The 16,295-nt window shown below is 40.2% G+C and overlaps 1 protein-coding gene across 2 annotated transcripts in view; it reads right to left on the reverse strand.

The window, feature by feature from the left end:
• Positions 1-1,850: 1,850 nt before the first annotated feature.
• Positions 1,851-16,295, reverse strand: part of LOC145502330 (uncharacterized) — a 47,347-nt gene continuing 32,902 nt past the window's right edge. Inside the window, exons 28-36 of one of the 2 annotated variants that reach the window (XM_081481598.1) lie at positions 14,319-15,856; positions 12,544-13,405; positions 10,730-11,356; positions 9,176-9,415; positions 8,499-8,690; positions 7,476-7,943; positions 6,116-6,280; positions 5,705-5,813; positions 1,851-3,172 (exon numbers count right to left, since the gene is read on the reverse strand). In XM_081481598.1, the coding sequence (XP_081337724.1) occupies positions 2,968-3,172; positions 5,705-5,813; positions 6,116-6,280; positions 7,476-7,943; positions 8,499-8,690; positions 9,176-9,415; positions 10,730-11,356; positions 12,544-13,405; positions 14,319-15,856 (4,406 nt within the window). In that variant the 3' untranslated portion in view covers positions 1,851-2,967. The remainder of the gene's footprint in view (positions 3,173-5,704; positions 5,814-6,115; positions 6,281-7,475; positions 7,944-8,498; positions 8,691-9,175; positions 9,416-10,729; positions 11,357-12,543; positions 13,406-14,318; positions 15,857-16,295) is intronic. The other variant, XM_081481597.1, reaches the window with a different exon arrangement.

Below are 16,295 nucleotides of genomic sequence, written 5' to 3' on the forward strand. Positions count from 1 at the left end.
TTTCTAAAAATATAAAACGTCTAATAGTATAAAATAGTTATAAAAAATAGAGTTAAAAAAAAACAACTAACGTCTAGTAGTTGAAATAGTTATATAAAAAGAGTTTAAAAAAATTGAAACGAGTTACAAGCATGAACTGATAGGGAAAAAAAATAGATATCATAAATTAGGTGCTATAAATAAAATGGGCGAGTCACTAAGTGGCTATATTTCGGCCAGACTGCTAATAACCAAGCGTTCAAAAATTTTTCCTCTCTCCATTTCACTGAAAACGAAAGTGTTCTCGAATTAGTTTAGAGTCTCTGGGACTCGGAAATATCGCCCAACATCCTGGAAATCGACTTAAAGTTGGTCAAAATCACGCTGCGCGTAGCCCGGTCTCGGCGACTTTCTAGTCACTAAGTGGCTATATTTCGGCCAGACTGCTAATAACCAAGCGTTCAAAAAACTTTCCTCTCTCCATTTCACTGAAAACCAAAAGCTTCTCTAATTAGTTTAGAGTCCCTAGGACTCGGAAATATCGCCCAAATTTTTGGAAATCGACCCAAAGCTGGTCAAAATAAGGCTGCGCGTAGCCCGGTCTCGGTGATTTTGAGCACTGTCTAAATCGATATACCTCCACAGGTGAAATACACTATGTCCAATGTCCAACCCAAACACTATGCAAATCGATAGTTTTCCACAAGTGAAATACACGTGTGTAGATTGGGGGGAGGGCTAAAAGTAACATCTTTAAAAAGTTAGGTAAGCATTGGTTGGGATCCCTGGACCTAAAACGCGAGTGTGGCGCATTTCTAAACGCGCGAGGACTCACGAGAGGAAAGAATGTTGATATAGGCGAGAATCTCTCACCCCGTAACAAAACACTCATTACTGGTCGCGATTCTCGATTCTCATGCCCAGGACACTCTGAATATCTAGGTTAAAATTTGGGAAATTTTAAAAAAATATTTTAAGAATAAACCCTAGACTGAGATTCTGAAAAGAATGTATTTTTTATGATAAAAATTTGTAAACAAAATACGATTATATGTTTTTAACTAAACTTTACAAAAATTCTTCCTTTCCATTACTCGCACAACTGCCCAAAAAGGAAAAAAAAAACAGCACTGGTCATAGGTTCGATGTTCACTACTGGAAGAAGTTTTGTGCGCGATATCAGACTTAAATGCCTGCAGGCTGGCTCCAAAATTACTTGAACACGATCAAGACACCAAATGCATTTACAAAACAGATATGACATACGCTAAAGTCTAAGATTATTCACAAGAATATTATCAGGGCTAAAATCGGCAGAAAGATAAGAATATTTAGCATCGGCCGGAGAGAAAACATTCTTGCCAGAAGAGCGTGTAATTAAGTGTATATCAGTGCCCATCTAACAGCAGTATTTCTATAAAAATAGGTCCGCAATGCGTACTTGTGGGTATATGCTTAGTTTTATTCCATTCGGTTGGAGTTTGTTTTTAAAAGTCAGTATCTGGAAGTATATAATGGTATTCTAATAACTTGACGTTTTGCAGCGTTTAAGCCCAAAAGGGACTCTAAGGGTGCGTTTCTTTTTGTTGTTGTTGTTGTTTTTTTGTTTTGTTTTTTTTAAAGAAAATCTAAGATTAGATTCTTAAATCCGAAAGAATCCGAAAATGGATTTTGCTTTCCTTTACTAAACAGATCAATCCAAGATCTCACGGATCATGGTGGGTCAAAGGAACCGAAATATCCACTCCCAGATCAAAATCCGTTTTTGGATTCTTTTGGATTTAAGATGCCAATCTTGGATTTTCTTAAACAAATGCACCCTAATTATGTCATAGAGTACGTTTGAATTTTCAGGTTTATGCATTGCCTGACATTAGAAAGGCGGCCCAATAAGGCTCTCGAGTAGGTCAAAAGAGGAGTTATTGCTCAAGTTTCTGCTAACTAACCAGTTCTTGCTCTAGAAGAAGTATCAATTGCAATAACAACTTTTTGTTTCATTGGCAAAACTTAAAGAGAGATGTTTTTATCACTTCACAGCCGCCACGTTGGTGCCCCCTCCGAAGGGCACCAACATGGTGAAGGCTTCCAACAATGCAATACATTTTCAGTCGAGTTGGTTTGAGATGACCATGTTTTAAGTCGTCTGGTAGTGTGAGCAGGTCTTTCCTTAGCTTGTGTGGTGCTACAATTAAGGTTCATCGACGGCAGTATACGCGCTAAAAGCAGATAACACGTGACGTGACTCTTCAACGGTACATCTTTATTGTTCATTACGATGCCTTATCGAATATGGCAGAAACACAACTATCATAAATCAAACACGAATAACATATCACAACTATTTTGCAAATGATACAAAACCATACTACTATGAACTGCAGAGCATATATTTTGCCTCTCTCTTACCTAATTAGAGCTTCAATGTATCGGTTCACAGCAGTATTTCAAGGATAAAATTCTGGCTATAAGTCTTAGGCTTATTCAACTTCACAAGGGGTTTGAGGTGGGTTTATAAACAGTAGGGCTTATATCCATTAGGGCGTGGGGAAGGGGGGGGGGGGGGAGCGGCGGCTAATAAATGATATAGAAAACCTTTTCGCAATGAGTTGATGAGACCAACCTATGTACCAAGTATAATAGAGTCGTTAACTGAAATAGCTGTTACATTTAAGCAATATACTTCTATGAACTACCACTTTAAGTCGTCCCGGTCAAAGTGCTGCTTATTTTAAAGTATTAGCGGACTACTGAAAATGGGAAGGTCAGCTCCCCTTGTCATGTAAGCAGGATTCGATACTTGCAATATTTGAGTGCTTTCACTCTACTGAAGTAAAGTTAACTATGATCAACAGTTCTCTCTGCTTCACTCTACTGCTTTGGAAGAAAACACACACACACAAAAGAGCAACTGAAAAAACAACTTTCGTCATTGGCTATTAATGCATGGTAATTGGGTGAACATCCCTTTCAATCATGAAGCGACGTGATCTACAACTCTGATTGTGTAGCTGCGTTTTCGTAGCCTCTGCCTCCATTCTGCTCGTCTTGTGAAGATCTTCTCTCTCCTAAGCGTAATTCGCCCTTGAATCCTGGGTCACCAGGGTGCACGCTGTTCTTCCACCGGCAAGGGTTTTGTTTATTAAGAGAAGTTGTGCGATTAAAGCAGCACTGGTTGCGAAACCTACGTGTGAAACTAAGCGAAAAAAAAATGTAAAAAGTACATAATTTCCTCAGTAACTTGGACTGAAACAAAAGGAAAACCGCTGGGAGTGTATGTAACGTGCTTCCACTATGATGTGTATGCGTGTTCATACTTAAAATTGAAAAGAGTATTCTACGTGAAACCTCGATTTAACGAAGTGCCAAGGAACCTTGGAAATTTGGAAATGTCAATATAATCTGTTTCCTGAGACTTCTCTGTTTGCTTCTAAAACTTATATCTTCCAGTACTACTTTTCCGTTTCTTTTTATTTTATTTTATTTTATTTTATTATTATTATTATTATTATTTTTTTGTACTCAGATAAATAAAGTGAATTCACCTTTTCGGAGTTAAATTTCACGTGTAGTTTCACGTGACTTATGATGTAAACAAACTGGGAAAGTTCGGACATTCTAGTCAAGCACGCATTACACGTGTACGAAGTTTTCAACTTCGCCAACGTCCTGTCACTACTAATATATATTTCTCTCTGCTTCAAGTCTTTGAACTTAGAACAGTTTCACCTTCAAAATGGCAGAAAAAAAGAATAAAAGCGACTTCAACGCCATGAATGTGGCAGAACTTAAAAGATATTTGCAGGAACGTGGAGTTTCAGTAAGCGAACATTTGAAAACTTCGCTCGTGGAAATCGCTTCCGCAGTCGAAAGAATGGGTGTGCCAGTGATGATCCAAACTTCGAAAAAGATCAAACCACTGATGCTGACGAATAAATAATTCATGAAATGCTAATTCCCAAGCCAGTTTCCCTGAAGACCTTGAACAACTTCAACTCGTCGCCGCCGTTTGGGTAGTACGACATTTTTAATTATTTGATTTACCACTCAACCGATTACGACAAGCAGGGACTCGCCGCTTACAAGCCATTTGAAGATTATCGTTTATTCGCCGATGGTTACGTGGAATCTTTACTAACTGCTCAGTTGAATCAAGAGGGTGTTCATGTATATATAGCCAAAGTGCGACCTTTGAAGTTTCATGAAAATCAAAACGGATGAAGGACGGGGTGGTCATGAAGGAAAGGAGCACTACGATCTCTGGTTTATTCTCGAAGGTAGAGGTACAAACCAAGGCAGCGTTCTTCAGGCACGATGCAAGTTTAAAGGTGGTAGAGATGGGGGATGCAAGCACATTGCGGCCGCCATGTACTTTTTCATCAGGCTTTCTGTTGATTTGAGACTCGATCGGTTCAGGAAACTCGTCGGTTCGCTCTTCCGGTTCGAATTTCTCAGGGGCACCCAACGACCGTTTTCTCTCAAATGCTATTTAATGCTGTTTTAGGCTATCTGGAGTACTTTTAAAGCTCTGTAGGTTACTTTCAGGTTGCGCCAAAAAAATTTTATCTGTTCGGTTATTCTAGGGGAACTTGAGTATTCTCAAATTTATTAGGGCTTCTTTGTCCATTCCCCCAAAACCTTGGGTCTTATCACCTTTCCGAAACTGATAGTTGACCTATTTTCGGTACCCAAAACGACATTTTTAACAATCCGAAAACAACAGACATTGAATTTCTCAAATCACGAAAGTTCGAGACGACAATTCTCTTCAGAAAATCAGAAGAGATTAAAGGCCTTCCGAACAGATAATTTACCGAAACGATCCGTTGGGTGCCCCTGATTTCTGGATGCTTTCCTCATCGGGCTCTCCTAAACTCGCCACTGGCTCTGAGCTCAGATCTAAAAGAGTCATGGCGGCGGAACGTTCTTCTTTAGATTTGCCAGCAAGGCGATTAAGCGTCAGTTGGGTTTTAACTACTGATCGTTCAAGATAAATTTCCTGCTTCTCGCTTTGTCTGCCTCGCGTTCACGGGATGCCTTTCGTTTACGATTCAGTCACGACACCTAGGCACGGTATAAAATATCAATTCAAACGACAAAATGTGTTATAAAAGCACATATTGATAAACGCACCCTTTCTTTACGGGCAACGGCAGATATAGGACCAGGATCCTCTTTTGTTAGACCATTTCCAACGACAAAATGTAGGCTACAAAGCTAACTGTCTTTCGTGCACACGAACGAGTCACCGCTGTGACATGCTTTTAGCCACTTTTTATCTTCTCTCGTTTTGTCTAAATGCGCCAGGAAAATGGAAGAACCTCACTGGATCGCCGTTTGGGTTTCTTTTCCACGATTCAGGGTATCGGGAATCGTTTCTACATGTAACAAAAGCACATCTTTTAGTCGTGACCATTCTGTTAGAACACTACTTGTCGAACTCGTGTGGTTGACTAGAATGTCCGAACTTTCCCGGTTTGCTTACATCATAAGCCACGTGACACTACACGTGAAATCTAACGCCGAAAAGGTGAATTCATTATTCTTGTAATATCAGTGTTCCCCAGGGATTTTGAAGAAGCCGACAAAAGTCGAAATTTTGCCAGCACTTATTGATCGAGTCTCCAAGCGCAAGAGCCTTTTTCGAAGTCAGAAGTATCGTTTTAAATAATTCAGCACAACTGAACACAGTTAAAAAAAATACAAAAACAAAAACAAATGTAAATACCTGTAATAGACAGCGACACCAATAAGAATAAAAACAACAGGTATGGTTACCCCTAGAGTGATTTTGAGGATAGTACTGGGGTCTTTCGGCTTGCTAGCTTCTTTTGCATCTGGTGGAAAAATCAAACATTTAAAATAATTTGGACATTTACCATCTGCAACTTTTATTTATTTTTTTTTTCTTTGTTTTGTTTTGTTTTGTTTTGTTTTTTGCGATCTCTTTAACTTTGGCCATCTGTATTGCTCACGCTAAACGCTAGACATCCTAGCAACAGGTGATCCACTCACTAGAATTGTCATCTGGCGGTTTACTATATAACAATACTAATACTTCGCCTATCTTGCTGTTGACTACCATATCAACCGTTAAGTATCATTACTTTCTGCTTTACATATTGAAGTGCAATCTTACACTCGATGCACCCGTCACTGTTAGTCGTTCCACGTCGGAGGGTTGTCATTCCCTTGCCACATGTTTCGCAGCTGGCCCGGCCTTCCTTGTCTTGGTAGCTGCCTTTACCACATAGTTTACAATCGAGGCTGTTTTGGTCATGAAATGATCCGACAGAACAAAGCACTGAAAGTCAAAACAGGCGTTAACTGTTTGCATTATTACGGCAGCTCACATGACCAACCGTAAGTGCTTGAAAACAAAAATCTTTCCAAGGGTAAACATTACAATCAAGCTCATTAGATCTATAAAGGATGTTACAATTAAGCCAACGTAATTCTGGCCCAATCCTAACATATTTTCCAGGGTGTATTTCCACGGCGAGTTGTCGTAGTAGCCACTTGTGTTACATTGGCAAAATAGTCGATGAAAAAATCAATAAAATTACCCACCAATTATGCAGCACGCATAATTAGGTTTATGTAACACGAGAAAGGGTCATTGTTAAGGATATCTAGTCGGCGGAGAACAATTGGCCTTACGGGTTGTATCAGATTCCTTTATAAAAGGTGTGAAGACATGATCATCGCAGTAATGCACGCGACTTAAGCAGTTGCGAAATTAAAGCCTGAAAAACACACACACACACACACACACACACACACACACACACACACACACACACAAATATTCAGGCCTGAACGGGATTCGAACGCATGACCTCTGCGATACCGGTGCAGTGCTCTACCAACTGAGCTATCAAGCCATCTCCGAGCTGGTCACTTTGTGAGTTTGTAATACACGCGTAAATGATGAAGAATGCAAATAAATATATTCATTTGAATATAAAGGTGTGTCGCCAAAGAGAGGTCCTCTCTTTGCTCCTAGCTGCTGAGCGTAAACGTCGCTGCTCGTAGCTGTCAGAAGTTTTAACCCTCTCCCGCCCCTTCTTAACATTGGCCCTACCCCTATTTTTTTTTTTTTACTTATGCCTATATCCAATTCACACTTATGTCATCAGCGTTCTAGTTCTCCCCACTTTTCATGAATTTTCGTTGTTACTGTCATCACTTCATGACGTGACAGGATAAGTGTTTATGGGATAAGTGTTAATTTGCCACAATCGTGGCAAATTAATCCCAGCAAGGCTGTTGTCTCATTTCATCAAACTGAACTCGCCACCGTCAGGTAATGAGCTGAGAAATAAAGCCATTAGCAGTGTGTCTTCTTTTGAGTCGTAACGTAAAAATAAAGAAAGAAAGAAATAAATGGATAGATAAATCAATACCTAACTAAATGAATAAATAAATACATAAATAATTAAATAAAATAAATAAACAAATAAATAAATAAATAAATAAACTTACTACTAAATACTCACCACATCTCTTTCCATTATTGCTTGGGACAGAGCCAACACTGCAAGTAACCTTAGAGAAGAGATATTTTAGTGAAGACCTCTGAGCAGTGGTGTTTATTCCATGTAAGCTTATCTTGAACTGTCCAGCAGCAACGGCATACTGCATCTGAAACAACACTTCTTCACTTTTTTCTTCGACATTGCCTTCTGATGAGGACGAATTAATATCCTTAAACAACACCATTGAAAATAGAACTTTAACGTTTGTGTCGACTGCTCGTTTTGACCTTTGATTGGCTTTCGATTCACATCCAGGAACTGCGACGGTCTTTAAGTTACATGAGTGACAACCAGAGAGTGTTGAAAGTGTGTTGCTTAATCTCTTCTTGAGTGCCGAGCGTAACTCGTCGTGACTCTGGATGTCCTCGCATTTCATTCCAGGAAAATCAACCGAGAAGTGATGTTCTATTTCCTTGGGCGCGGCATTTTCTGTGGTAGAAAGTGAGTTATAATTGTCAATTTGAATAACACTTATAAACTGGAGAATTGAACTGTTTTTGAAACTCAGTGACTGATGGCTTCCATTAGAATATTGGCTTTTCGAGATTTTATTTCAATTTACAAAATAAAATTTACGGAAATATCGCAAAGAGTAATTTGGCCTACTAATAGTTACTTCCATGTCGCTCTGGATTTTTGATGTTTTGCAGAAACAAAGGAACGGTCTGGGAAAGTAAAGCTGAACTCACATTTTATCATGCCAGGAACTTTTCGTTTCTCTTCTGTGGAACAGTACCTCAAATATTTTGTGCTGGTACAAGTAACCGACCTTCCAACTTTTAAGCACGAAATCTAGTCAGGCAGTTTACCGAACATTGCCCTGGGTACAGCAGGTTTTTATTTCTCGCGACTTGACTGGGATTGCAAATCAGGCCATGTTACCCAGGGAGCAACTTTTTCTGATGATAGTTAGGAGATAAATCGATTTCTTTAGTTATTAATTAAGAACTATAGTGCGTTGTTTGATCAGTTATTAATACGCACTTAAGCAGGTTGGTATAGTCATATCCATGATGCCATTCCAGGTCCACTCTGTGTCAGGGCCGCAGACAAAGGTAGTCACTGCCTCAGCACTGAAAGAGTGACCTTCATCGCAGTTCATAGTACAGGAAATCGCTCCAGCAACTTTTTGGCAAGATTTTTTTCCATTGACGGGCTCTCTCAATTCCGGACACTCTGTAGAGTTCAGATAACACGCCGTTAGTGGTGTCCTTGTGTTCTTCCGCAATGAAATTTATAAGAGCTTTCTTTACAAGTGTTCAAGAAAAGTTTCGTTGCTTTCCATACAATCATGCAAAATAATGCATTTAGTGTAAATACAAGATAGGTTGAAAAAGTTAAGATATGGCTACCTGCTGAGGACGGTGCTCTTAAAATATCGCAATTCGTAAGTTGTTTAGAGAGTTGTCTCCTTGTCTCTCGAATGTATGTTAGGTCAACAAAATGTAGAGAACTGAACGTAATTAGTCTTAGAATAATAAGGCAAAGAGTTTAAGGCCCTGGTAGCAGACCACTTCCTAAAATTCAAATTAATTTATTCTCTTGGGTCCTCTTGGACTGTCGTGAAAAAAAAGTGTGTCACGCTTACACAACAGATGAACAAATTCATAGATTTCTTTCATCATTGTGCTATAGACTGATAACTTCTGTAACCATCATACCTCCTTCATTGATGATTTTCTTTTCACAATTTACTCCCCAATAGCCTTTGCTGCACTCGCAGTCATAGCGATTCACACCATCGACACACGTCCCTTTGACGCATGGATTTGAGCTGCAGTCATCAATATTAATGTTACAGCCGGTACCTGAAAATCCGGGTTGACAGCTACAGTTGTATTCGTTCTCATGAAACTCGCATCGGAGGAAGTGCAAGCAGTTGGCAGTGCACCTGTCAAACGCTGCAAAGCAAAGTTGTAAAACGTTATAACCTGTTGGTTTTTCTTTCGTTTCTAGGATAGTATGAAAATCGATGTACTCTTGCGGTGACGGAAATGAACTGAGCTACCGTCTATGTTAAATATAAATGTAAACTGCAATACGGAAAAGCTCTCAGGAGCTCATTACAAAGTGTTCCAATAAGACTATGGAGTGTTGGATTTTGTGGCGGCAGAAAAACCAGAAAATCCACAGAAAAGACCCTCGAACAAGGATATAGAATTAAAAGGGAACTCATCCAGGTTTTTAAAATAAGCAGGCACCGAATCAAAGTCACCGGCTACTACAAGCATTTGCGGCAGGTACTTTTTGTATTCCAAAGTTTATTAATACGCAGTTTTGTTTCCCCAACGTAATCATGATACATGACCGGATCTATGTCAGGAAATAACTGAACAAGTGAAAAACTAAACAGTGTGGCTATTGTATGTACACCTTTGAAGCAAGAGAAACTTTTTTAGAGGGCCTTTTGCCGTCATTCAAACTTACATGTACATTGTATCAGATTTGCCAATAAATGGACATTTTCGACGATTGAAGTGGAGGCAGTAGACTATGCTAGCTGTCTTTTATTGCCACTGTTAAAAAGTTAGGAAGACAAACAGGTAACAAACAGGTTACCAAATATTACGTGGTGTGCAGGAGCGTAGCTAGGGGAGTCCCTGGGTGCCCGTGACGCCCCCTTTTGTAACCTACAACAGGTTTCGAAAACGACAGGACTTTCTGATGAGTACTCTCACTTGGACAAAATGTGAGCCCTCCCCCCCCCCCCTTGAAAATTGCTGGCTATACCCATGGTGTTCTAGTTTTGAAAGCCTAGCCGTGTACGTGTGCGCGTGGTGAATGTGGAGCCAATACCGGTATGAAATTTTAGCAAAAAAAAAAAAAATATCCATCAATAACGCGAGTGTTTGCTGTACAAAAGAAACGAAACTTCTAAACATCGAAGCACAAACTAAACAAAACCGCTGACTTCTTGAGTGGTGATCAATGTATGTGACAGAAACTATATCACCGGTAAAATATATGTCATCTTAATCCATTGACCATCCATTGTTTCCCCGATCATTTACAGCTATTTCATTCCAAACATTAAAACAATTTTGTTGCCCGCTACTGAAAGTTTTTATCTTCAACTTTCATAATTGACATAACACTAATAACATTAAAGCGACAGCTGATTCATGTTATTACAGTTCAATTAAATAGAAATGAATTCACTCGAAGATTTCAAAAGTAAATGACCTAAATAGGACTGTACCAAGAATGCTAAGTACCTTTACACTGTGTCATGAATCGTTTTTCTACATGTCCTTTGACTCCAAAGAGGAAGCTGTTCCATGCACGCAGACTTCCTGCGATAGGCCACGTGCAGTTATGAGCCGCGTTCCACATGTCTAAAGGACTTGCTGGAACATTCCAAAAGCTTACTTGGTGCATAGTGCCGGCAAAAGCTGTTGAAAGGTTTGAAATCTTTACCCCTGCGAGATATCGCTGGCCAAGCACAACCCACCCTCCGCCAATGATCGTATCGTTGGTCTTGACGCCTCTTGCCTTTTTTATTTCTGCCCTATCAACGTACACCGAGACAGTCCCAGTTATCGCCTGCCACACGACTCCCAAGAAATGCCAGTGATCGTCCGTAAACTCAAAGTCTGCACTTACTGTGCTATCTTTGATCTCCAGCTGAACTTGAGACTTTGTAAAGGAAAGCACGATGATATGGTTTGGTTGCTCAGGCACACTGTAGCTGAACAATGTTCCTGAATTGTATCTGGAGTCTGCACGAAGATACAGGGCGATTGTGAAAGAATCCATGTTTGGAAGACCTTTGCCATCTGATAGCAAAATCATGTCATCTATGCTTTTGCGTTTGAAAATGAGATCAAAGTCACTGCCAAGAACTGCAAACAAAGTCAGAAAACGAGTGTTAGGATACTCCCTCTATTGTGAAACATTCCCTACAATGAACTTAAAATATAATTTGCAGCGGTTCCTCTCGAAAGGGTTACCATTTCATGGGCAAAGGGATATAAAAAGGTAGGGAGTTGACGAGTCAAAGTGAAGATAGGTCAGGGGAAACTAACATTCAAGTATTTCAAGGACCATTTCGAAACATCTAAAAGTGACATACTTAAGGACTAATTCATCCAAGTATTTGAAGAGTTCTTCAATTAAATGATACAGGGAAGGGAAGCAGTGTTCAACTGTATATATAAGAAAGGCGTGAATGACTAAATGCTACATAACAACAGATTGTATAGTCAGATACATTTCTTAAAATTCTTAGGCTCCATTTTTGGACAGCTCATTGACATGAAGAATTCGCGAGGTGGGTGAAAAGATCCGCTCTACTTCATTGTTTTCAATTATCGACTTGCTACTGTTCTTATGGGAATGTTACCATTTTAAATGGCCGAGCTACTTTATAACACTTTTTTAAGGACGCTGCAGATTAAAGAGAAATTTAAAAATGCAGCTTGCTGTGCTGCTAATGCTGTCGTATGAAGTACCGCGCCACCCACCCTCCCCCCCCCTCTCTCTCTCTCTCTCTCTCTTTCCCTCTCACACGCGAGTCCGCAGCTCGTCAGCAACTCTCTCATAGTTTATGAAGATGATATATTTACTTTCAGTCGCTTTCAGTGGCTCCTTATTCCAAACTGATGGAAATTTTGGTAATTCGAATATTTGACTTCGTCTTTTGACATGCCATAACAAATGCATTTTTGAGCTAATTATCCTGCAATGAACATTTCTTTGACCTTTACAGAAAATGATGAAATCAATGATGACGACGTCATAATCAACATATAAACAATGGTATCCTGGAGAGCAAGCTAAGTACCATCTATTAAACGCAAACAAGTGTTTGTACGTCTTATTACCACAGCCCTCCCCTCAGAAAAAATAAACAAATAAATAAATCTGAGGGAAGGGCTCATCCTACGTCTTTCTACCTGTATTGCGTTGTTTAGGTAAGAGTTTCGATTTGAATGCACCTCCGAGTGTCAACTTGAGTATTTTCTATCTATGCGGCATTTCCCATTTCATCCGTTTTACCAATAAAGAACTGTCATAAATACTAACTTACAGATGTCACAGTTGTCTCCAGAGTAAGAGGGGTAGCATTCACAGCTGTAACTATTCATCATATCCTGACAATACGCGTTTGGCATGCAAGGCTCTGAAGCACAGTCGTCAATGTCCACCTCACATTTTTCTCCGGTGAAGCCAGCTTTGCACGTACAGCTGAAGTCTTCTGAGTAATTATAAGACCTACACGTGCCGTGATTGAGGCAAGGCATTGATAGACAGACGTCTGTAACGTTTTGGCATTTCTCTCCAGTAAACTGACTCAAACATTCACACTTGTAACCTGGTGTCAGATCAATGCAGGTACCATTGTTGATACACGGGTTCGATTCACATTCGTTGATCTCGGTTTGGCAGTAGGTTCCATTGTATCCGGCGGGACACAGACAAGAATACCCGAGAATATGGTCAACACAAAAAGCGCCATTTTGACACGAGGCATTGACACAGTCGTCTATGTTAAGCTCACAGTACCTTCCAGTATACCCATCAGCACACGAACAAGCGAAACTGTTGACCTTATCGTGGCAGGTTCCGTTGTTAAAACACGGCCTTGGTAAACACTCGTCTATTTCCAATTCGCAGTAATCTCCGAAGTAGCCAGCGCTACAATTGCAGTAAAAATGGTTATGAGAGTTAACGCAGAAGCCATTTTGACTGCAGTTAGTTTCTTTGCAGTGGTCAATGCGGTTTTCACAGTTATAGCCGTTGAAGCCCTCTGGACAGGAACAGGTGTAATTTGCCACTAGATCTGAGCACGCGCCATTATTTGCACACGGACTGGATTTGCAGTCGTCAATATTAACTTCGCATTGCAGACCTGTCAATCCATTAGGACAGACACAAGCAAATCCGTTGATCTGTAAAGTAAAAGGAGACTGATTTTTTTTATAATTTGAAGTTCCGTCACCGTATCGCTGCTATATACAAAAAACAATCCAATGTGTTTCTACTACTTATGTATAGCACACCTTTTTATTAGGCGTTTTAATTTCCTACGTAGCTATAGTCGGGCCTCCCCTTTATCAGCAGCTCGGTAGTTTAACTAAAATCTGATTTTTTGAAAACACAAACTACGACAGCAAATCCAACTATCTGAAAGCATCCATGGGTCCGTGCACCCATGAATCCATCCATTGATGCATACATGCATCAATGCTTCGATACCTCTATGCATACTTGCATCCACGCATCAATGTATACGTTACAAAAAAAACAAAAAAAAAAAACACTTTCATTTACCGGAGCAAAAAATCGGAATAATTTGCCAACCAGTTTTAAGGAAGAAAGTTCAATTAAAAAAAAAAAAGGTTTATGGGTAGGTAGACCTATACTATCAGCTCAAGCAAAACTAATTCTGTATCATTAAGCTAGTAACAGTAAAAAAAGTAACCTATATTGTGTGTGGTATTCTCTGCAGAGCCCTTATTGAAACCAGATTTAACAAAAATGCCGTGTTTAAATAAAAGATTCCATGCATGCATGTATCCATCCATCCACAAAGAACGTTGATGGATTGTCATTCATCCTCCAAAATCATTGTCGGCGAAAAAGAAAAAGTTTTGCCAGCCTTACCATGTTTTTTTTTCCTCTAAATCTTTATATTTCGTTAAATTCTCATACGAGTAAATAGGGACTATATCTACTAACCTCAACCGAACTTAATTCATGGAATGTACATAGGTTGCTCCGCTTAACGAATGTTACTACTTGTCTGGGCTTGTGCTTAATTAATACACGCGCATAACGAAGCATTGAGCATTTGCACATTACCTGATCATAACATGTTCCTCCATAGTAACAAGGGAAAGACAAGCACTCATCGATTTGCACTCTACAATCATCGCCCAGAAATCCAGGTGCGCAGTCGCAAGTGTAGCTGTTCATTCCGTCTCTGCACGTGGATCCATTACCACAAGAACTTAGCACGCAGTCGTCGATATCAACCTCACAGTGTGGTCCGCTGAATCCATCAGCACAGGAGCACTTGTAGTTATCCAGTTTGTCGATACAAGTAGCATTATTGACGCATGGAGAGCTGGCACACTCATCGATGTCAATGCTACAGTTTTTTCCTGTGTATCCCTTTTTGCAAGTACAACTGTAGTCATTTATGAGATCAGCACAAGCTCCATCGTTTGCGCATGGATTCTTTCCGCAGTCATCGATGTTTACTTCGCAGAGAATACCAACAAAGCCGTCAGAACAAGCGCATTTGTAGCCATCTATTCCGTCAATGCAAGCGCCGTCGTTTAAGCAAGTGACATTCTTACAGTTGTCTATATTGCTCTGGCACTGATCTCCTTCGAAACCATCTGGACACTGACAAGTAAAGGAAGTGGTACCATCAAAGCATGTTCCATTGCTCAAGCAGGGCATCGAGGCGCAGTAGTCGATGTCCACATTGCATATTTTACCTGTGAAACCTATCGGGCACACGCAGGTAAAGTTGTCCACCCCGTCATGACACGACCCGTTGTTTGAGCAAGGACTCGATGCACAGTCATCTATGTTGTTTTCGCAGTGTAATCCATCAAAACCATCGCGACAGTCACAGCGATAGGCATTAACCATATCCACACAGCTGGCTTGATTTTGGCAGGGACTGGAGATACATTCATCGATGTTGAACTCACACGCTGATCCAGAAAATCCCCTCTCGCAGATACAATAAAATTCATTAATTTGATCTAAGCATGTAGCGTTGTTCTTGCATTCTGCCCCAGCACAATCGTCGATATTATGTTCACAATTTGTCCCGTTAAATCCTGCAAGACAATTGCATTGGTAACTGTCAATTCCATCACGGCAGTGGCCCCAGTTTTGACAAGGGTCACTCGCGCAGTCATCGATATTCTCTTCGCAATCGTTGCCTTGGTAACCAACCGGACAGACGCACTCGTAGTTGTTTATTTTGTCTCTGCAAGTGGCTCCATTCTGGCATGGAGATAACAGACATTCATCAATGTCCGTATCACACAGTCTTCCCGTATAACCAGGCTCACATTGGCAATGATAACCACCAGGGAGATTTCTGCACGAGGCATTGTTTGAACACGGCGAAGAAACGCACTCATCTATATCCTCTTCGCAGTTAGGGCCTCGGTAACCATATGCGCATGAGCAGGTGTAGTCGTTGAGCAGGTCTTGACATGTGCCATTGTTAAAACATGGTTTATCTTGACAGTCGTCAATATCAGTAGCACACTGCTTCCCAGTGTAACCAGGTTGGCAGGAGCACAGGAAATCGCCAATGAGGTCAGTACACGTGGCGTTGTTGATACAAGGGTTAGAATAGCACTCGTCGATTTCTGGAACAAATAAACCCCCTAGAATTAGAAACTATGAGTTTCCAGCTTTAAGTGGTTGCGGACAAAAAATTAGGTAAACGTGACACAATTTAAAAGCACGCACAGAAGCTCCGCGAAGAAATGGAATTGTACTTAGGCGGTATTCTATGTTAATTGACAAGTGATCAAAGTTCATAAGCATTCTTTTGTCAATCGATTCCAGAACTTTTACGACGTGTTCTTTTTATCATCATTCGCAGTCCGTCTCATCTTAATCAATCGTAGCCACCCGTTTTCGTCTTCGTTTAAGTTTACATCTTCAGTGTCCATCTGGCTTAGTTAACAAACTTCTTTTTTGATGAGGTTTCTGTTTAATTGAAATGATTTGTATGTTATAAACGTCTCTTGTTAAAACTATTGCTGTCTTAAAGATTTTCTTTGAAATTTATCTTACTGAACC

The sequence above is a fragment of the Orbicella franksi genome, chromosome 11 (genome assembly GCF_964199315.1).
Source record: "Orbicella franksi chromosome 11, jaOrbFran1.1, whole genome shotgun sequence".
Taxonomy (NCBI): domain Eukaryota; kingdom Metazoa; phylum Cnidaria; class Anthozoa; order Scleractinia; family Merulinidae; genus Orbicella; species Orbicella franksi.